The following is a 22,722-nucleotide window of genomic DNA, read 5'->3' as shown; positions in this document are numbered from 1 at the left end:
GATGATTGGAGTTGGATTAGATCTTCATTTGAATGTTTTTCTCTCCAACTATTCATTTAAATTTGTCAATAGAATTTAAAGTTAATGGACTATGATCTCAAACTCATGGAGTTGGATTAGATCTTCATTTGAATGTTTTTCTCTCCAACTATTCATTTAAATTTGTCAATAGAATTTAAAGTTAATGGACTATGATCTCAAACTCATCAATCCAACACAAGGATTTAGACGAAACATCATACTACATGATTTAGGGATTTATGGTAAATGATTATATGCTTTTGATAGATGACAAATTAATAGATCGGTAAGAATTGAGAGGAAAAGGAAGTTAATAATATTTGAAAATAAAAATCAAAATCCGATTTTTTTTTAAATATAATAATAATAAATGGTGCTTAACGAGTGATTTTAATATTAATTTGTCAATAAATCTTGTATTGATGTTATTCATTCTTGAATAAAATATGAGGTTTTTTGTCAAAAAAAAAGATAGTTTTTCACCCTCAAAAGCCAAAAACTTGGTTGCACAACCAACCAGCCACTTACAAAACCTCTCAAATCTTGAAATGGCCTTTTATATATAGACCGTTAAATGGCGCAGCTATTTCCTACAAGTCGTCACTTGAATTGAGCTACATACCGACACAACCAACGCGTATAAATAGTATGGAAAAAAACCATCGGCTGATGAGGAAATAGATAACCAAATTTTAAAAGAGATGGCGCCTCAAATCTTAAATTATACTCTACAAAATCGCACTAGAACAAACTTAAAACGCTCACTCGAGTTTTATCCTGTCGATATCATTCATCAACCCTTCAAGCTGCAAACAAATAAACATAACAGATTACAACAATATAAAGAAATGACAAGATTTGCGGCGTTGCAGATCATAGCATACCTTGACTATTTGTCGCATGAAGTAATCACCATAGCGTTTTGCAGGTTTGGATTCAGCTACATGAACGGTGTCCTGAAATTGAGGAATAAATAAGTTGGATAATAAATATTACAACTCATCACTTGGAGAATTAGTAAAGGCTGGACCTAAAAATCATATTACAGCAGTCCCAAACGAATTAGAACGTGATATTTTAAGCCGGGGACGAGAAGAAAATATCATGAACTCACATCATCTATGTAGAAATCCACATCAGCGTTGGAAAGAACTTTTCCATTGGAATCCACAGAATGAGTCTTATGCTTGTATGTGATTAAGATTGTCCTGCGCATAAACAGAGCAAAACTGGTTAAAAAGAATAAATAGTATAATCTTGAGACCCCTTCTACTACAAACCTTTAATTTTTAGAATGATCAGATATACAAATTGAAATTAGCACAAGGTAACGTTACGCATAGGTGAAAGTGGGGGCCTTCAATTGGAATAGATGCAGAATCTGACCTTAAAGTAGGTTCATCTATATCCATGTAAGTAGCAAGTTTCCCAAGGGATATCGTGGAGTACACTTTCAAGAAGGTTCGGACCCCTGACAATAGCTGTTGCTGCTTCACTTCATAAAGGAACAACTTCAACTGTAGCCTATAAGCATCCTGAGAAAATTTAAGAATGCATCACCATCAGCTACCATCAAATATTCAACACTCATCATAAAAGAGGCAAGATTCTTAACTTTCTTAACAATAGAACATTTATGTGCCAAAGAAAAATGAAAAGAATATTACATGTGGTGCACGAGGCCACAAGCAATTTAAAGGCGATGAAAAAGTGTTGATTAGGGAAAAATTGGATGTGAAGCAGAATAAGTGAAAACCGCTTGAGTGGAGGACATTTAGATGAGGATCACAAACCTGGTTGTAATTAACAAGAGGATCCTCATAGCTCGGGGCAGAGGGAGTAATGAACTTTGGGCATGCATAAGAGAAGAGCTCGTCATATAGGGCAAATCCCTCGTCGTCAAACCTCTGCATCCTTGACATTTTCTCACCATACTTCTCCCGCAATTGGGTGTTCACAGTCTCCTCAACAAGCTTCACCTGAGGGCAAAGAGAAAGCGAAATGGCAAGCAAGGCATACATCTGCTCGTTCTTCTTCAATATCTGATCATACTGAGGAGATTTTTGGTGATATTGCTTAGTCTTGAAAATGTAAATAAGTATTTTATTGAACTCTCGAATTGCCTCCACATATCTGTTAAGCATTGAATGGGGTATGTATTAGGATGAATTGCAGAGAATTCAACCATATGATTCAAGATAATGGAACAATAGCTAGAAATAAAAAACTGAACCATGATGCAAACAGTCAATAGATAGAAATACAAAACGGAATCATGATGGAAACAATCGATGACCATATTATATAATCATAAGAATCTGTGCAGCGGAGGGGGGTGTTTCAAATGAGAGGAAAAAAACAATATGAACCTAAAAGATTATTAATGCTGAACTCGAATGTTTGAATGCCAGTGACAGACATATAGAGAATATTAATCCTAATCTGGTACAACGGTATTCATAACACGATTGAAATAATGAAGAGTCCTAATGTATTAAATTACCAGTCCTGATAAAAATAAAATATTTAATGAAATCTGAAAAATAAAAAACTAGTTATGATTCAGAATTATTATTTTAAGTTTACTGGGAACCAATAACATCACAAAGCTGATTGCACAGAGGCAAATACAGATAAACCGACCTTCGTAACATAAGATTTGCAAATCCATAATGATATATAGTAGTTATGTGGCTTCCAATGACACTGGTGTACACGCCTTGTTGACTTATGTCAATTGGAAGCACGCACTTCAGGCCGGTATGATAATCACCCAGTAAACAGTGAACTCTAAGCAGGCCTATCATACTAAAATAACCCAACACCTTCAGCACATTACTACCACCATTGTAGTCATATCCATCGGTAGCAGTAAACTGTTCGAGCCCTTCCTTCTCCTGCTCCAGGATTTGAATGATCATAGACTTCTCTACGAGGGCTTGTAAATAATTGAGGACACCATAAACATTCCAAGCCTAAGAGACAAAACATGAAACAACATTAAGAGATGTATTTCCCAGGATCCTAGTTGGATTCAAATAGACAACTAGAACGCGAACATAAGAGGTTCATAAAACTTAGTTTAATTAGGTCCGCGTTCCTTTCAATGACAGTGACTACCAAAAGTCCCTATCAACAAACTGGCTATTTAAAAGAAAGGACTGGTCATTGGAAAGGATCAAAGAACATATTCAGTTGAAGTAGTACCTTTTCAGGAAAACTTTCAGATACAGACACAGACACTGCCCAATTACACAATCTACTACATCAACAAACCTGATCATGTTGTCTCAGAAGTGAAATCTCTTGCTCAGTCTTGTTCTTCATCTTGGCACGATATTGACAAAACGACTGAAACTGGTACACAAACTCATCCACCATGTCCCACAACCATTGATTTGGCAACTGCATATTCACTACTCCATGCAATACAACCTGCAAGCAACGGCAAACACATACTTCCAATGTTATTGATTATGATAATAATAAGTCAAAATAAGTCAACAGCCAATTAATAATCCAAATATTGCTTTTTTTAAAGCTATTCCATGTGAATTGTGTTGTCTATCTCATGTTTTCTTCACAAGCACTCCCAAGCTCTAGGCAACAACACATTACACAGCTCAACCCGGATAACCTCATAAACGCTAAATAAGCTAGCCCAGGCAGATTTTAATAAAGCTTTCCAAATTGAATGAAAGTACTATAAACAAAATAACAAGTAATTCCTGAAAAATAAAAAAATTCACAGGTCAAACAATCAAACCTGAAAGAGGCTACAGTAATTATCCCAGGAATCAATGCGCTGCTTGAGCGTAGGCGAAAGCCTAGCGTATAAATGGCGAAACCACATCTCGCGATACAGCAAGCAAAATACATGATCATTATCAACATACGAGGCGACGGCATCAACGGAAGGCCAAGGAGAATCCTTGAAAAATCGGTCGCTGATGCTCTGAAAGGAGTTCTCGTACATCTGGTGAATCTCGTAGACGTTCTTCTCCCGAATGTGGCGGTACATATGAACCACGAAAGACTTGACGGAATCGGGAACATAGTTGGGGTCGTAGCCGAGTGCGGCGGAGTCGACGGAATCGGATTGCTCGTATGACGTAGCTCCCGCCATTGCTGATCAAGATGGCTGCACTTTCACAGGATTGACGTCTGCCCTACTTGGAGCTGATTTTTGGGTTATGGGCTTTGCTGTTAAAGCTTTTCACTGGGCTTATCTTATCTACAATATGCTGCCTCTTTTAGTATTTAATAATAATAATAATATTATCATCCTACTCCTAAAAAAAACTAACCAAAATATAAAATATATACAAATGTAAGTGAAATTTAATACATCAAATGAATTACATAAGTGCCTACTGCCTCTTCATCACTTAAGCATAACATGAAACCCCTAAATATATATTGATGATTTTCTATTTGAAACTGAATGATCGAATTTAATATGTTCGTCGACTTTACTTCCTCAAATATTTAATTGTAATATCATGATAGTATACAATGAGCCTTATAAATTAGGTTATAAAATATATTTAAAATTAAAAAAACTGTCTTGAACTTATTTTTGAAAGATTTTTTCTAAATAAAAAATAAAGATAATTTTGTAATTTCAAATGCATTTTGTAAGCCAATTTATAACTCTCTCTTTGTACATGTATCATTTTTTAATTGTAATCACGGTGTACTTTTCATAAAAGAGCAACTTATTGCATGTAAAATTTCGATTGATTTCAAAAATTATTGGCTTCGACGTAATTCTGAATTCAAAAACACAAACTTCTTGTCAAACTTATTTATCATACACCAAAGTCCGTTCCACGGAGATAATATTCATCTTGTTAAAAATATATGAATTGGAAGAGAGAGAAATGTACAACTCGACACTACATCATCTCAGTAAAACATAAACTGCACCTATGCTAGTATCAAAACTCCATGCCCTATAAATCGTGTAAAAGTATCAACAAGTTGGCACCTAATTTCGTCAGTAGAATCGAACATGCTTGCGTGACTGGAGTTTGTTAGACAAAACACCCAAGGCGCCAGTGACACCCAACATCGACAAGGTTCACATTCTTTGACGACTGGAGTTTGTTCGAGTCACGGTTGGAGCTTCGACATAGTCGTCAGGCTCGTCCTCCTCATCAGAGGACAGGAAAGAAGGACCCATCCACGTTTTAAAACCATCATTTACACGTCTCTCAACATCTGGGGTGAATTCTATTGGGTCTGCTTCTAGCATTTCAAGCCCCATGTTCCTACCGGCAAAGTCGCTTTCATCTAGAATTGTTGCTGCTTTTCTTCTGAGGAAGAAGGCGGCTCCTCCATGGAGAATAGCCAAGCCCCATGTGGCTATTTCATAGCACCAAAACAATGCCGACGAGCAGCTGCTACCGAGTGTGAGAAGTGTTGAACCGAGAAATAGAGCAAGAAGGCCAAAAACTACGGTAAACGCAACGTTTAGGATTGATAGACAGCGCACTCCACCTGTAAATGGAAGGAACGGAAGAACATTCGCTCAATAAATCCCAGTTGGAAAGCAATTTCAAACTACAATTTTTATTGAAATATAGCCTCAGGACTCAGCCATGCAACAAAAGCTTAGCTGATATGATTTCCTATACCAATGTCAGATGTGGTAATCTCTGATGGTTTGAAATTGGAAAGAAAGCATTTCGAAACTAGACTGTAGAATAAATGCAAATGAAAACATGTTCTTTGAAATCTAAAAACCACATCACAAGCAGAGGTACATGCATGGATACAAAAGACTGTACTGGTGAAATTGGAATTCTTCTAGATGAAATCTATGCATAAAAACAAAGCTATACTTCACATATGTGACACTCACAACCCACAACACAAAATTTTCATCTTCTTCCTTTTCTTTCAATCAAGTTCAAGCAAAAACCAAATTTTTTTATTTTTTTATTTTCATGAGTCATTGCGTCGCTTTGGCATGTGCCATGTCACATCTGTTTCCACTACACTATTTACTTATTTAGCAATTTCCTTTCGCAAATAGAAGACTAATTGACCAAACAACAACGAGGGTCCTGTATTATCTGCATTGGACCAACCACAACCTTAAGTTGCATATAACAAGCTCACACGGACAGTAGTATTTCTTGTTCATAGCAGCACATCCATCGAAATACTAGGAAAAATAATCCAAATAAAGATTTGGATTGCTCTTTAATACTATTTTATCATAGCAAAACACTTCAAAGCCGAGGACTTGAATATCCACTATTTACAAAACACAAAATAAGAATACACCCATAATTTTGAATTACCAAATCACATGCACATAAAGCTAGTGAAAATAAAAAACACAAAATAAGAATACACGCATAATTTTGAATTACCAAATCACATGCACTTAAAGCTGGTGAAAAAATTGATGTTCTCGTTCTGAAGTAATACCATAACCATAATGAAAACAGGACAAGTAACCCTTTGAATGTTGCCACGTAATATACGTAGGTTATAAATTTTAAATTCAAACTGCAGGCACCACAAAAATATTAAAAATACTAACAAGTAATAATCTTACCTCTTCTCGAAGTACAGTAATTGTTCTCAACCACTTTCAAGCATCCATGTCTCATGGGAGCATTATAAGCAACAATAATACCTGCATAACAATTAATTGGGATTACAGTTCAGATAAAAAAGCACCATGATAAATACAAATCGTAAACCACTGCACTTGTATGGTGGTTAGTCCATCAAAGAAAAACCTACATTTTGGTATTCTTCCATAGAACTCTATCTTACTTTACCACATGCAGCATGTTACTTCATTGCCATTTTTCTCTCATCTTCAACACCGAAACATCAAATATATCAGAAAAAATGCACCTGAAGTTCATAAAATGAAACATTGTTCTACTATGTGTTACAGCACGAATCTACACAAACTTGAGCTTCTTCAAATACAATGCATCAACATTGTAGGACATGGTTCTGTGGAAAGCTAATTACCAGATTGCTTATAAGTTGGATGCAAGATATTTAGATGATTTGCTTCACAAATTCCAAGTTGTCTAGGTACAATCAAATCACTGCCCTCATTCAGTATTGATCTCACAAATGGCTAAATTGATCAATTAATATTCTCCTTTTATCAATCAAATGACATATATAATTGAGATACATAATATAGCAGATGCCACTGTTCATTCCATAAAAATTAATAGGCCCGATTCAAAATTATATTCCATCACATTTAAATTTGAATGGTTGACAACAGCGTCAAAGAAAAGAAATTTTATTCTCAAGCAGATGCACACACAAAGATTACCAAGATGCATTTGATAGAAGCATTGACAAACAGCTGTTTCACGAAGATCATAAATTTCACTAACCTGCAATCAAGTAAACCGACGAAGCAGCAAAAACCATAGCCGTAGGTACAAACACAACCATCCAGTAATAATCAACCGTCTGCCGATCCGTCAAAACAAATGCTCCGGGTAGAAGATCCAACTCTCCTCCACCTCCACCATCTCCAGAAGCAACCGTCTGCGCGGTGAAATTAACCGACAACGGTTGTATCCTTGCGTCACGGCAAAAAGGCCGCCGCAAATTATCAGCGGGAAACACGATGCTCAAGCTAATACCAGAGGAAATCAATATAGCAAGAGAAATTAGGGTTGCTGAAATCAAAATCAACGGCTTCTGGAGCTTGTGCCACGCCTTTTCCTCCTCGCGTAGGCTCTGATACTCGTGCTTCGGCGTGAAAGCCTGACGCAATGCATCTCCGATTATCTCCATCTCAATTGAGCATTATTCTGCATACAAATGCGGGATTTGGATTTCGCTCATTATTGCATGAATGAATTTGCCTTCTGTTTTTGTTTATTTCAGAAGAAGAGCTAGGGTTTGGAGAATTCCTGGAAACGGGGTTTTGAGCTGGACATACACTGTATATGTTTGGTTTTGTTTTGAAAAAAGGAAAAATAGTTTTTTTAATATAATGTCATAATTGCGTTGATTTGATTTGACGATGATTATTTTTTAATATCATTAGATACCAAACGGTATCTATGGATGTGATGTACCATAGTATACAGTTTGGTATTATGGATGGGGTAGGTGGCAATCATTGGTTGGTTTAAATCATGTGGGTTCCACTAAATTATATGGGGCTCACATGATTTGAACAAATAAAATAGATACACCTGTGTCATGGGGTAATATTTATGGGGTATGTTGAAATTTTTCCATTGATGTGATGTACGATAAATGAATAAAAACATGATGAGATGTGGATAAGCAAGACATAGATATGAATAATATGTTTATGTTTTTTTATTTTGTAAGATTGTTGTGTTTATTCTCTTAATCACCATTATCAATTTCACACAATTTCACTTATATGACACTCATCCTCCACTAATACTATGGATTAAGATGTATTTGTCATCAAGCCTACAACTAATGTTACACCAGGTCATGAGATATCATTGGATTAACAAAAAAATGAAAAAAACATGGGATGAGTAAACATTTGTGTATCATTCCACTATCAAGTATCATCTCATATACCAAACGGTACCTAGAGTATACTCTATCATATTATGGTAACAATAGCAATCAAGAAAAGATAAACATTATATCGACATTGTTTACAATATAAACCTAGTGCATAAAATGTATTATAACATTTTCTGTGTCTAAATTAAAACATGTCAGTAAAAGATGAATTTGTTTATATATTAGTGAAAAAATATCGAAAAACTATTTTGTTCGTATTCATATTTTGCATCAACTTAAAATGACAAAGACAACTAGAAACTTATTCGAATAAAAAAATATATGATATGGAGATACTAACATATCATTACATTGACATCTAAAAGAATTACTTTTAAATATGAATTAAATTGAGAGGAAGGATCAAAATGAGGGTAATTTGAATTTAATTAAGACAATATAAGTATGGAGAGTGTTTGCAAAAGATTATGTTTTAGTAGTAGTGATTGAGGGAGTGTTTGCAATCAAATATAAATTTAATCACTAGCATAATTTTTTACAAACACTCCCTAAATTTGTAGATTATAAAAAAGTTAAGAATCAAAAGTTGGTAGTATTTGAAAACATGTGAAAATTTAAAAATCAAAGTTGGGTAGTGTTTGATAAATAAATGATTTTAACATTCTTTTTATTAGAATCACTTTTGAAGATTCATAAGTAGTATTCGGGAAAGCTTCTAAAAAACACTACTCAACTTTTCATTTACAAAATTTCAAATTTTTATTAACTAAAAAAGCTGATAAGTGCTTCTAATAAGCTCTTCTAAACACTATCATAATCACCATATGACTAGCTTTTGGATTTCAATTAATTCAAACATAAGCTAACACATAATTTGAGTTTAAGAAATACACAAAAGTGATTTTTTAAAGCCGAAATCTAACAATTACTCTTTTTTAGTAATTGCAAACACTCTCATAGCCAATTAACGAATTCAATTATTCGGGCTTTAGCTTCTTTACAATGACACTTGATACGTTCTTCGAAAAAGCAAACGATTACCTAGTCTTGATCAGGGCTGTTGACTTGTAATCTTGCATTAGCAATTTAGCATGCCACATCGAGGAATATGAGATGTGTTATCACATTATTGGATTTTGAATATAATTCCCCGTGAAATATCACACGATGGCTTAATGTTCAAGTATCCACGAATTCAAACCACCGAGGAGGTCATTTAAAATTTAGATAGCATTATCATGGAGAAAGAAAAAAAAACATGAAATCGTGGTCAAATGAACCAGCACTTGTAGCAAATGCTTGGAATTTTCCCCCATGAATTTTACCATATAAGAAAATATTTTACAATGTTACAAAGTCGCTCCTGTCCCATCCAACTACTCAAAATGCCGTTAAACAGTCCCGTCCCCATAGGCGCAATTGTGAAGAAATCTGAAATAAAGAAAGCGTCCTTTGTTAGCTTCACTTAGGCATGATTCTTGATCGATTTGACTTTTAAATCTACGCAACGCCACAAACCCCATTAGGTTCTTCGCAAGCCTTGTTTGCAAACACTTCCCAATCAGTATCATTGTTCCTCTTTGTACTCCGGGTTCTCTTTTAAGATGACAAATCCTTCGAGGATTGGCGAAAGAGGAATATATCTGCCAAAACCATTGCGTGTTAGCATGTGATTCATGTAATCGAGGATTGAACACCAGCATTAAAGCACATATCTTACTTCTCAGTTGCAAGTTCTGCCCTATCACCAGCAGATAGAAGAACAGGAGTTGAGTGGGTTTGGAAACCAGTAATGGTCTTGGGCCTACCAGCTTGACCAACAACATCGACAGCCTGGCCAACACGAACAGGTACTGACAGAGGTTTAAGGTTTTCATCCACTGTCATCAGCATCCTTGGCTGCACGTGCATTTTTATTACAGGAAGGGCATTCACATAGCAAATATAATGGGAACGAGAATAACAGAACAATAGATATAATGGGAACGAGAATAACAGAACAATAGATGGAGTAACGTCACACCTGCATGGCCAGAACAAGGAAGTAAAGAACATAATGATATTTCCCCAAGATGAGAGCTTTCATGTCAAGACATGCATGCAGCATAGTCACCAGTCCCGCCAGGGCAGTTCTGGAAGGAGGGAAAAGAAGAGTAAGTGTGGGTGTACGGATTCCATGAAATATGATGCAGTCAATGCCAAGCAAAATTCTTCAATAATATCGTCGTGCTTATATAAATACGAATACCATAAAATTTATAATGTTACGCTTGGATTGATGGATTTAATTTGGAGGAACGGATTTGATTTGAGGAAGGATTTGAGAAATAGATTTCAAATAATCCTCAGTCTTGCGTTTATTTGAAATCCACCACTGTTAATATGGAAATTGTTTAACTTGATATAGTGTGGATTTGATTTCACTTTAGAAAAGAAATCACCGTTTATCAGATTTTTTGCCTTTTAAATAATCATCAGACATAACAATTATATTGCAGATGATCAAGGAGAATATAATTGGTTATCAAGTGATGTAAAGAGCAGACCATAAATAATGACAGACAGCGGGAAATTGAAAGAAAGCAATCCAGTAAAGCTCTATTTAATTTAAATTAGCACATTATTTAACTAATTAAACAATGAGAAGCTAAAACTAATGTTATTGCTAATGCCAAAAATTAACGAACAAAACATTGTTATTTCGCAGAGATCAACTCTGATTAAATGTTCCCCCTTGTTCCACACAGATGAGATTGACTTCAATAGTATTTCATCCAAAATCAAGGGATAGAAACAATGGCAACCATGTGAACATCACAACATCAAACAACACAATAAAAATAAAAGTGTCATGGCAATGGCGTAATGCACTCACAAAAACACGCTGCACTTCTCTACATTCAAATAAACAGAGGATGGCCATCATTACACTAGTTACATTACACACTATCTCACCTACACCATATAAAAGTAGAAAAAAAATATTCAAAGCATGGTCACGTCTTTAGATCACATGTCTCTTTCAACTTATCAAAAATAAATGGAGCCCAAGCATCAAGTAAAATATGAAAAATGCCATCCAATAACATAGATACATTTTATCTTAACAAATAGGAGTTGAAATCTAGAAAACTTACGGGGATAGCAAGAATCTTTCAGAATGGTAGGGTGAAAGTGTCAACAATCCTTTGCCCATATGGACAAGACCTTGGGCTATCCGGACCTGCACAATTGGGAATGCAAATAATTTTACTCACACAAAAATAACCCAACATTTGAATGAACGTGAAAAATGCATCAAGGTGCGAGAATAGTCAACATTGGCCCTACACTGAAAAGAAGACTGGCATCTTTGTAATAATAACTTGACAAATTACGAAGCATCCCAGCAATTCTTGCATTATTGGTTCCAGCACCAATCAATCCCAAGGAAATAATAGCAGCCTACATAGTCAAGAAGCATCCACTGAGTACCAACCATGAATTGCACACTAACTATGACAGAAATTCAACCAAAAACTCGTCAACTCAAGTATCAAAATACCATTGCAACTTCTGTGTCTGTATCATGACTGAGCCTGCTTAAGGTGTCCATGACATTGACCTGATCAGATCACCAAAGGGACCCCAAAAAAAAATTAATAGGCAAGAAGCAAGGGGTATTAAGAGTTTTTATAAAAGAAAAGAAATGAAACATGATACAGAACAAGAGGAGAGAAAGAAGTACCTTTGGATTTGATACGCAGAGGAGACCTAGAGCCAAAGGAACTGCTCTCCTAATATTCTGCTCTCCGTACTGCAATAGATGCTCCAATGACCGAATGGCCATCTCAAGTCCCAGTTCCTCTGCCATTGCTACCATAGCAATTCCAAGAACAGCTGGTCCTTGGTATGTTTCACCCTTCTCCAGATGATGTGCACACTGACCAAGAAAGTGTTGCACCTAGAATGGGAAAAGGTAATAAGAACCAAAATCGACACACTAAAATGGTATGAGGAACCAAAATTGTCACACTAAAATGATAAGAAGTGCAACAAGGGTTTATTACCTTAAGAACATTCCCTGTTCCCGCATAAGCACAAGAGAGCAGGGTCATGTCACAATGTTTTCTAATTTTTTCGTTAAAAGTCTTTGAAACCTCAGCTGTAGCTTCCACACTTTCCTGACATACAGACGGGAGAGAAACAATCTAGCATCAGCATTGAAGCAAAACAAATTTATCCAACTTCTTTCTGTGGCGTGCTTGTGAGAGCTCATCCCAAATCAAACATAAAAGGAATGTTTGAGCAAATTAAAAATTTTAACTAAGGAGCACAAGCGTGTCGGATACAATTCCAACAGTGGTTGCAATAGCTTCATTTTATGCTGCATTTGATGGGTATTTAAGCTACGATTACGCCTAATTGCTCCATACCAGATTATCGTAAATAAACAATATTCTTATTGAAGTTTATTAGATATAGGATTATCTAATAACTTGATGCAGAATGAGTGTCAATTGATTTTGATCCACATTCAGGGGTATCTCTCACCTGCTTTCCAAGGTACAGAAGACCAAGACCCAGGGACAAGAGACGAGTGAGGGGCTCTCCCAATTCTGACTCACTTCGATCCATCAATGCAAATATGATTGCCTGTGCAACCTCTTCGTTACATGAACCCACGTACACCAAGCCTAACGAGAGTGCAGTAAATGCAATCACATCAAGAGAATCCTTCGAATCTCCAAGAATGGGAGTTAGTTTACTGCGAATCTGGATGTTGCAAAGCTAATTAGAACCAAACAACTGTAATGTATAACAGACTGAATCTAGTTCGACAATGTGTGCAAAAACAAGAAAGATCAAGTTATAAAAATCTTGAACCGCTGTTTTATGATTCTGCACAAAACAAACTCACTTCATCATTCTGAGAACCTGCATATGCAAGACCTAGGCCCATTATTGCACCTATTCTGGTAGAAGAATCTTCTTTATCAACATACTCGGCCAAAAGAGCCAATGCCTGAGAGTACAAATATATTAGAGGTAAGGAAAACTAACAAATATCACAGAATTGTATGTGTCAGTAACTGCAAATATAATCCCATGGGTTCTAAAACTGAAACTTACAGGATCACAATCATTCTTGACATTACAATTCACAATACCGACTCCTAATAATGCTCCGGAAATGACATGAGTGTCGGTACTATGAAAATATTTATCAAGTTGAGCAAGCCCAGAATCAACATCCCAGAGTAAAATCATGCCCTGTAATGGTGAAACATAATGACCTTTTAGCTAGTAGACAAACAATAAATTAAATAAACGTAAACAAATAGGAAAAGTACACACCAGACTAGCTGCAGCACTGGCTTTACCATGTTCTTTATTTTTGAAAAGCCAACTTGTCGAAGAACCACCACTTGATGTTTCTGATGAAACCGTCATCAACTTATCCTGCACACATATAATGACACCACTTTAAGTAGAGAGAGAGAGAGAGAGAGAGATGGAGTTGACCTTTTCCTCGTAGAAAAATATTTATACCAATGGCATTTACCTGGCCAAAGCCAGCATTTACGAACGCATTGACAAATGTTGCAGCCAAGTTCTGCCGGGCAGAGTCAACAGTTCCCCCACCACTGCCTCGGCCATCAAGTAAATGTGCCTATAGATCCAAGAAAAATGTTGAAATCCAAACAATTCACTTTTTATTTTTTATCATGCTTGTAAGGAAGGCGGGAAAAGATATTACATTACTAGCCCGGGCGATAAAAAATATGCTAAAGGCAAGAACCACGTAGATAGTGGAAAAAGTGAGAAGTCAAAGACTAGACAAACCTTGTATATATCATCCGGAGATTTGGGCTCCATGACTTCAATATCACGTGCCAGTGCAAGATAACCTTCATTTAACTTTGTGTTATTAATTATTTCTTGCAAAGCTTCTCTTTCTTTCTCATCTGCACACATTTCTTCATCAAGTTCAAAAGTAATGCCCTGCGCAACAAGAGAGTAAACACCGATATATCTTCAAGGACTGAGCATCAATGTAACGTAAAAGATCAATGGATTTATATTTCCAGCTATTGCTCAGTCTAGAATAGAGTGTATTGACATTTTTCCAAGGTGGCAAGAACCAAAATGCAAATCCCAAATCTTCGATTCAAAAACTTAAAGGAATCCTCTAAGCCTTCTATACCATCAGAATAATGATGTGCAAAGACAGATTTATAACAAATATTTCTACATGCAAACTTTATTAATAAAAGACAATAAAGATATCAACATATACTGGTTCGGATATATTATTTTTCATTTTCTCTTAGCCATCATTTATTTAACAACACACAGACAGACACACACACTCAATCATCCTATGTAACGTGAGTGGCACGAAGCTTAAGAAGAATGCAAATAGTAAGAGAAAAAATGCATAGCAAAATACCTAAATTTAAGTCTCAAGCATATCACAAAAAATCGGAAGACTACGCACACGCATACTCTACATGTCATAACTCAACGGTTCAGCCATGCAAGGAAAGTAAGAAATTCCTTCACCAAGTGTTGGATCTAATATTATTCTAAGATTTATAGGGTGACTACAAATGCTTTAGATATAATAACTCTTTCAACTCTGAGCACAATCATATAGACAGCAACCTTAAACCATTCTGCAGTGCAGCATAATACAAAGTAAAAACAATTACCACTCAAAATACACATCCCAAAACCTTTAAAAAAAACCGCACCAACAAACTAAACAGAGGCAGAAATCAAGTGTACACAAAGAAAAGAAGAGAAAGGTTGACGACAAAGAATAAAGTAACTGCAACCAAATATCCAGATGACTTACATGGCGAGCAAGTATGAAGCAAAACTGCTGCTTTTTCTTGAGATCACTACAAGTTGTGAAGAGTTGCTTCACATACTGCAAAAGGATACCCCAAACATTACATTAGAGGAATAAACATAATTTTTGTCAAGTAAACAAGGCATATGTTATTCTTGGATCTATGATTTCACATCTGATGCATGATATTCTCACGCCGCAAACTTCCATCCAAAGTTTCCTCAATTAGAAGTCCTGAAGTAAGAATACCAGAATCAAACTGAACACAAACCTGCATATTGTCAAGGTAAAGAGCAATCTGCAGGGCTCTAGGATATTCTTCAAATTTCATATAGATAGTGTGTGCGATATCCAAAACCAACATGTCATCTGGTCCAGGAAGATACCTGATTTTTTTACACGCAGCAATAAAATATGTAAAAACTGCTATATAAGTGACAAACTTAACCATCAAAACAAAGAGGGACACGATACAAAACGGTCACTTTCAATCAATTTCCATAGCCAACAGATCAAGCCAGACCAAATCTACTAGAACACTCCTTCAATATAAAATTTTGACATAGAACTCCAGATTGAGTTTTTGGTCTCATATACCCATGGAAACAGCAAAAGGGTAATAGAACAGGCTTGTGGCCAATCATCATCAATGAAAGAGGTAGCTATGCAATGCATAATGGTCGGCACACTGAGGATAAAACACCAGCCAATAGAGTGGAATGAATCTAAAAAAGAACATCTACTTACTTTGCTGAACTAGTAAGGTATAGGCATGTCCTTTTATAATTTGTGCTGTCCACATGCTCAACTAATAGATCAAGGTCTTCAACCTGGATAAAAAAGAGGAATAGAAAACGTTGTTCTCTGTTTTTGTGATGTTCACAAAATTCTTCGTGAATGCATAAATACATTTAAGGATGGACAATAATACCTCCATCAAAAGATCAACTGCCTCAGGCTCAGCATTATGCTGCAAAAAACATAAACAAAACCAATCCAAAAACATTATTCTAACAACAAAACAAGATATACACAACTTGAAGTAAAAACTTGCTACTTACGGTGTAGACAGAAGGTAATAATCACATATATCAAAGAGAGAAAACTATCAACTGCTCTACCTTAACATTAAACAAATAACAGTACACAACGATACCTTCATATGGAAGGCAACAATTTGCACAACTAGGTCCATTAGATCATCAATTGAGGTTTCTTCACCCTGAAATAGATAATGCAGCAAAAAAACTTGTTCAGACATAAGCACATGCAGTAATGTTAATGTAGAAACTTCAAGCATCAAGTCAAGGAGAAAGATGTAAATTTTCCACTCTTCAAAATTTTCCAAATAAATATCATAAATTCACCAAAGTCATCATTTAAAGCAACATAATTGCACAGACTCCTTACGAAGTATGTCAGAGTAGATATTCCCAGACTGCAAAAACAAAAGAGGTAAGAGTAAAAAGACTACTCAAGGGTGAGTTCGGGACCATATAATCTGAAGAAACCAACCAAACTAGATTCTTATAACAAATTTAAATCTATTTCCTGCTTTGTAATAAATGGCATCTTACAATTGACTTTTTTTAGGAAAATAATCGGTTTTGTACACTATTTTGCCTACAAACATTATCCCACACTTTATCCAGTTCATTAATCAAAATCACATTGTCCATAACAGAATCCTGAGTCACCACAAATTTTCCTCTCATCAATCACACTCAACATTTCCATCAACCCCTCATCACATTTTTCCTCCTCCTACAATGATTTCCACCACTATTCTCACAATGATTTTACACAAAAGGCTGTATTCAATGAAGCCGAAAGACAAGGATATCCGTGATAAAATTTTTAAAGAACATTTCCCATTCTACCAAAACAAAAACATACACTTGCACTGAAGGCCGTACATTTAATTCAATGAAGTTGAAAGATAGGCTATCCTATAATGTTTTTAAAGAACATTTTCATTCTACCAAAAACAAAAACAAACATATATCACATTCTACCAAAATACTCTATTGTTACATTATATTTTAAATTCAGTTTGTTTTAAAACTTTAAAATGCCTTATATTCCAGAATGTATGAGTTGTGACTGACTATCAATAGCCCACAATTTTTTTATCAACCACACAACAAAACTTAAGGGCAAACTGCATAAGCACCCATGTAAAAAATTTAAAAAAAACAAATAAAATTAATTTTATGCAAAACCACATTTCTTAAAATAAGGCATAAAACCCCTAACAAATTGGTAAATGTGACTGAGTTTTTTTTTAACACAAGGATGGAATGTGCTTGAATTTTAAAAATTGGAGAATACAATAGCCTATTAATATATTTTAGAGGGTTTTATGCGTTTTAGACTTTTGACATGGGATTTCAAAAAACAAAAAAAAACAAAAAACTCTTGACATGGGGCCTAATACAATTAACCCTAAATGTTAATAACATGAGTCATGACATCTACGAGAAAAAATGCTTACTTCAAAAAAATAAAATAAAATAAAATAAAAAAGCATTCATAAAATTTTCCATTGCAATCTCCCAAAATGCACTAATCTCCTTTATCACCTTAACATTGCCAGATGCGGTCAACATTCAAATGAAAAGATTCAAAGTTTGAAAAAGAAAAAATCCGAACAAACTAAAACAAGTTGAGATTATTACCACTACAGTTAAAATAGAACTTTCAGTGACTGAACATCTAAATCAACACAGTGAATTTCAAACGAACCAAATTAAGTTGGTTTCAGTCCAATCAAAGTAGTTGCTCAGGATCGAGTGGTAGTACAACTTTTTTTTTTTTGATAAGAAACTATAACTCTAGAACACAACTTATCAAAACACATAAAAGCAAAACATAACTCTAGAACAATCAATCAGAATTTGCAAGTACTGTAAGCATATGCATGCGATTAAAAGAGTGAAAAGCCTCATAAAAAATCTAACCTGCCGTTTTCCGTACTCTTGAGCAATTTCCCCAGCCAAATTCCTGCATTAGCACAGGACCAATACAGATAATAACTAAAAAAATCAATAATAAAATTCTTCGAACTATGTTAAAAGAACACAACTGGTTTAAACATGCAATAGAAAAAAACACGTGATGGCTGATGCACAAAAAATTATTGTTTAGTCATGTTGCATCTTACTTGATACACAACTTGAGCAATTCACAGTTATAAATGAAATAAATTTGACGGCTATATGTGAAGGTTGCTCACTAAAGTAGTCCTTTTTAATTGTCACATGCTACCAACCTGTAGGACTAAATGGATACGGATTCTCACCTGACATACTCATGACCCCATGAACCAATATCACCTTCCGACCCTAATAATCTGTATTTCAAGCTCGCCTGCAATTTTTGGCATTTGCACTTAAAAGATCATCATATTGTACACACAAAGAATGACCTCAGACTCCAGTATATGATTTCACATCCAATCCCAATCATATCAATTATAAGAAAAAAAACTAAATCAGATTTCATATGGTGCGGATATCTGCTCTCAGATACACTACGAAGAAGATTGCTCTTTCCTTGGATTGAAGAAACAAAAGCATGTTTGGCGAACAAATGCAGATAAGAAACAAAATTGCTTTATTGTGTGGAATAATTTGGAAAAAAAATCCAAATAATAATCGTTTAAAAGAACTTAAAGTTCAGGTCAGATGTGTAACAAATAATTGATAGCTAAATAAATCAGTTTATAAAAGGTTTTATCACTTTTACGTACAAAACATTAAGTCGTAACTGTAATTATCTGAAATGAACTCTTTTGTTTTGCTTATTCCATTAAATATTTCACAAAAATTGCAAAAAAAGTTATGCATGACAAATAAGACAATAAATGGGATCTATGAAATGAACTAAAAATCCTATGCTAACGCAGTGGGTTCAGAAAGCGCACCCTCTCTCCTTCAGGAGACATTGTCAAGGCCAAAACAGAAAGTATATCTGCAAGCAGTTTCTGCACAAAATATTTTAAAACATTTGTAAATCAGAGAGGTTTACACAGATACCATGTGATTATGCTGAATAATCGCCTGAAGTTTTTCACCTTGAGATCAGAATCTGACATTTTCTCATAATGTGCTTGTAGAGTTCCATAATGAGGACGTAAGAACTTCAAAGGCTTTGGAACTGAAGTCATTGAACTGGTTGCAGTACGAATTTCTTGCCTAAATAAAAAAACATACAGCCATAAAAAAATCATTAGATAGATCATGTTGTCAATTAGCTCAACATACTTTATGCCAATGTTAAAACTTTAGATGTGGAAGATGCAAATCTTCAAAAAATTTATTAGTGACTTTACAAATTTACAATTTTGAATATTTTTGGGAGACCAACTTGATATAACCAAAATTATGCATAATTATCCATATTTGAATACAAAACATATTGTGTTTAACACTGTTCTAAAAGGCGGCGCTAGGCGGTTGCCCACCGTCCTGATTTTTAGACAGTTGATGCCTCATGGCGTTATTGTGCTTAATTGCTTCTTAGGCGGCTCAAAATCCTTCTAGGCAACCGCCTAAATCAATATATAATATTTTTTAAAATTTTAAATTTTTTAAAAAAGGTTATTTGGCATATTTTCCCCACAGATTGTATCAGATGAGCTCAACAATCATCGTCGTAACAGAAATAAATCCAACCCATATAAGTCATGTGACTACAAAGTTGTTAGAGTTTAGGATGATGAATCATTCTTGACCAAATTTATAAACTTCGAATTTCAGGTTGATTTATTTCAAAGTTATGGAAAGATTTTCGAAAAATCATTAAATGTCTATTCATAGACCATCTGGGCATCAATCACATATGGTTGTTCTATAAGATTTTCAGTCTTAATAATATCGGGATTCACCACCACATTATATTTTAACCTACATAATTTTTAAACTGCTGCCCATAATTCAATGTTGCTCGATTGTACAAATAATCCACCCTTCCACGATGGACCAACACTTCTTACACCTGGTTATAACTAACAAGGCATTTTCCACTATATATGACAAGTAAGAAAGGGAAATGAAGACAAAAGGCTAGTTAGAACGTGAAATGGGAGTTGTAGGTGTGCAAAACAGGTCAGGGTAACAAAATTTGGCAGAAGTATATGTTATCTCTGTTCTCTTTGTGTACATTACTAGAGTACAAGTCCTAACATAAGCAAAAAACTTCTATTCTATAAGGAAAAAGTCAAATCAAAATCCAACCATAATCATGAGGCATAATACATCAACATCACAGTTTCTAGGTAATCATAAACGAAGAGAGCTTTTAGTGTTTTAGATCCCTCCCTAGAAAGATGCCACTCTTCAATAAAACAGACATTCGGATTTCAACGACATTCGGATGTCATACATTTCTCCTGTCACATAATTAATAAATCCTGGGGTATTTCATATCATCTTATTTGGAGTCCTTGGTCTGATAGAATCTATATAAATTGCAACAATTAATTAGTCAGCAACTCAACAATTTCTAAATCAAATCATATTCTTTGTAGTTTGTTCAATAAAAGAAAAGTCAATTAAGCCCATTAAGTAAGCCATAAGTCAACAGATTCCTATGCTCTCTGTTTCTCAGACAACAAATCCCCCTCCCCCCCAAAAAAAAGTAGCAGTGGTAGCATTATTCAAATACCTTATGCATCTGGTAATCACTTTATCACATGCATCCTCAGTTTATATAATCTACCATTCTGTGTTTTTCACAATGATCAGAAACCCGAAATGAATTATTCGCACACCAGATTCAGAACTCCATTTCTCTCTCAGAAAAGCAGGCACAAAACTAATTCAATATCAGCTTTTCAGCCTCGGTGATATCAAACACCATAATAATTCAATAATCCTCATGACATTAAAGTGCAGGGAATTGATGCCAAGGCTCCAGGTAATCTAGCGGGTATTAAAACCAAAAACATGTCTCCAACATCACAACCATTTCACACTTGCCATTTTCCATCACAATGAAAATGCCATTTTAGACAGAAATAATCTCCAGCGCACCCAAATAGAATGCTGTCTTTAATTGGAAATAATTAACTAGGAATTACTACAAACCTCATGCTCTCTAGAGCAACTTTCTGCAGGCCGGGATCAGAGTCTTGCACCCTCTCCACGTACAATTCCAACTGCTGCTTTAAAGCCAAGTCCTCCTCCGACTACAAAACAAAAGTGGCAAATAAAAATTGCACCAATTCCAATGACAAACAGAAACATACAAGAAATATGCATCCAAGTTAGCAACTTCAACCATGCTAATACAAACAAAACTTCCGGTAACTGGGAAAATTATAGTTTCTCAGCTAACTAACAAAATGATAATGTTTAAACTAATTCTGATACTGACCAGATCTTCATCCTTCTTCTCATCCTTCTTTTTTGGGTCTTTTGAAGGCACCTTCACGGAAGCCTGATCCTTGGTCACTCCGTCGCCAGCGACGCCGCCACTACCGTTGTTCGGCTCAGCCGGTGCCATTTGAAATGTCTACAACAAGAAGCCTAGAACCAAGACAAGATTTGCAGTGAAATTATCCAAAATCGAGAAGGAGAGAAATGATTCAGAACCGATTAAAATGATGCGATTTGGAGCCCTAGGAGTATATGAACCGGGAGTGAGAGAGGTTTCCTTTCTGAACAAGCAAGAACCTTGATCTTCAGCACAATGGGCTTCCAAGTGGCCCAAATATATTGGGCTTTCCGTTGAAATTGATCGATTTTATATGGAACCTTGATCTCTTCAGCGGTAAGGTCGATGCCACCCGCCACCCCGGGTACTATCCTGCGGATGATGTGGCGGATCATGATTGAATAAAATCAATGGAACCCATGTGGGACCCACTAATTTTATCTAATCATGATTCGCCACGTCACTCGCAGAGTAATACCCTGCGGGTGGAAAGTACTAAACATTTCTTCAGCACAATGGGCTTCTATGTGGCCCAAATATATTAGGTCTTCCTACAACACACTTTATTGAAATTCATTGATTTTATATGGAACATTGATCTCTTCAGCACAATGGACCTCTACGTGGCCCAAATATATTGGGCTTTCCTACAAGACACTGTTGAAATTGCTTTTATATGGAAATTTATACGCTGCAACCTGTGTAGGTGCGCATTCATTTTGCTCTTTTGAATGGAATGTACTCTTGGCAGCTTATAAGTTGTTTGAGAGCTTTTAAACTCTCAAATTTTGTTTGTCAAAATTTTTTAAAACACCTTATAAGCTGTCAAAATAAGTTGTTTGACAGCTTATAAGCTGTTTTTAAAAAAAGTAAGGGGAGGGGTATTTTTTTCAAAAAGATCTTATTTT

General features: G+C 35.4%; 3 protein-coding genes across 3 annotated transcripts; all 3 read right to left on the bottom strand.

Annotated features, from left to right (window-relative positions):
• Window positions 1-557: 557 nt before the first annotated feature.
• On the bottom strand, window positions 558-4,232 carry LOC140864666 (uncharacterized). Its single transcript, XM_073268958.1, has 8 exons — window positions 3,788-4,232; window positions 3,298-3,456; window positions 2,665-2,996; window positions 1,815-2,154; window positions 1,408-1,556; window positions 1,136-1,229; window positions 906-977; window positions 558-827 (listed from the first exon to the last, which is right to left on the bottom strand). The coding sequence occupies exons 1-8, from the start codon at window positions 4,145-4,147 to the stop codon at window positions 783-785; spliced, it is 1,551 nt and encodes a 516-aa protein (XP_073125059.1). The 5' UTR covers window positions 4,148-4,232; the 3' UTR covers window positions 558-782.
• Window positions 4,233-4,835: 603 nt separating this feature from the next.
• LOC140865212 (uncharacterized) lies at window positions 4,836-7,964 on the bottom strand. The gene is made up of 3 exons (XM_073269777.1): window positions 7,407-7,964; window positions 6,593-6,673; window positions 4,836-5,523 (listed from the first exon to the last, which is right to left on the bottom strand). The coding sequence occupies exons 1-3, from the start codon at window positions 7,813-7,815 to the stop codon at window positions 5,105-5,107; spliced, it is 909 nt and encodes a 302-aa protein (XP_073125878.1). The 5' UTR covers window positions 7,816-7,964; the 3' UTR covers window positions 4,836-5,104.
• A 1,841-nt stretch (window positions 7,965-9,805) lies between these two features.
• Window positions 9,806-22,051, bottom strand: LOC140894792 (26S proteasome non-ATPase regulatory subunit 2 homolog A-like). Its single transcript, XM_073303421.1, has 25 exons — window positions 21,755-22,051; window positions 21,466-21,566; window positions 19,452-19,572; window positions 19,302-19,361; window positions 18,678-18,745; window positions 18,337-18,379; window positions 16,533-16,598; window positions 16,308-16,346; window positions 16,124-16,206; window positions 15,648-15,762; window positions 15,380-15,454; window positions 14,365-14,523; window positions 14,084-14,191; window positions 13,876-13,980; window positions 13,651-13,791; window positions 13,439-13,543; window positions 13,072-13,293; window positions 12,588-12,701; window positions 12,266-12,481; window positions 12,083-12,142; window positions 11,869-11,982; window positions 11,676-11,761; window positions 10,562-10,670; window positions 10,259-10,437; window positions 9,806-10,181 (listed from the first exon to the last, which is right to left on the bottom strand). Exons 1-25 carry the CDS (start codon window positions 21,881-21,883, stop codon window positions 10,106-10,108), a joined length of 2,694 nt encoding a protein of 897 aa, XP_073159522.1. The 5' UTR covers window positions 21,884-22,051; the 3' UTR covers window positions 9,806-10,105.
• Window positions 22,052-22,722: the final 671 nt, after the last annotated feature.

This window comes from Henckelia pumila, chromosome 4 (genome assembly GCF_033568475.1).
Source record: "Henckelia pumila isolate YLH828 chromosome 4, ASM3356847v2, whole genome shotgun sequence".
In the NCBI taxonomy this organism is placed as follows: domain Eukaryota; kingdom Viridiplantae; phylum Streptophyta; class Magnoliopsida; order Lamiales; family Gesneriaceae; genus Henckelia; species Henckelia pumila.
This window is presented reverse-complemented; position numbering and strand designations above follow the sequence as displayed.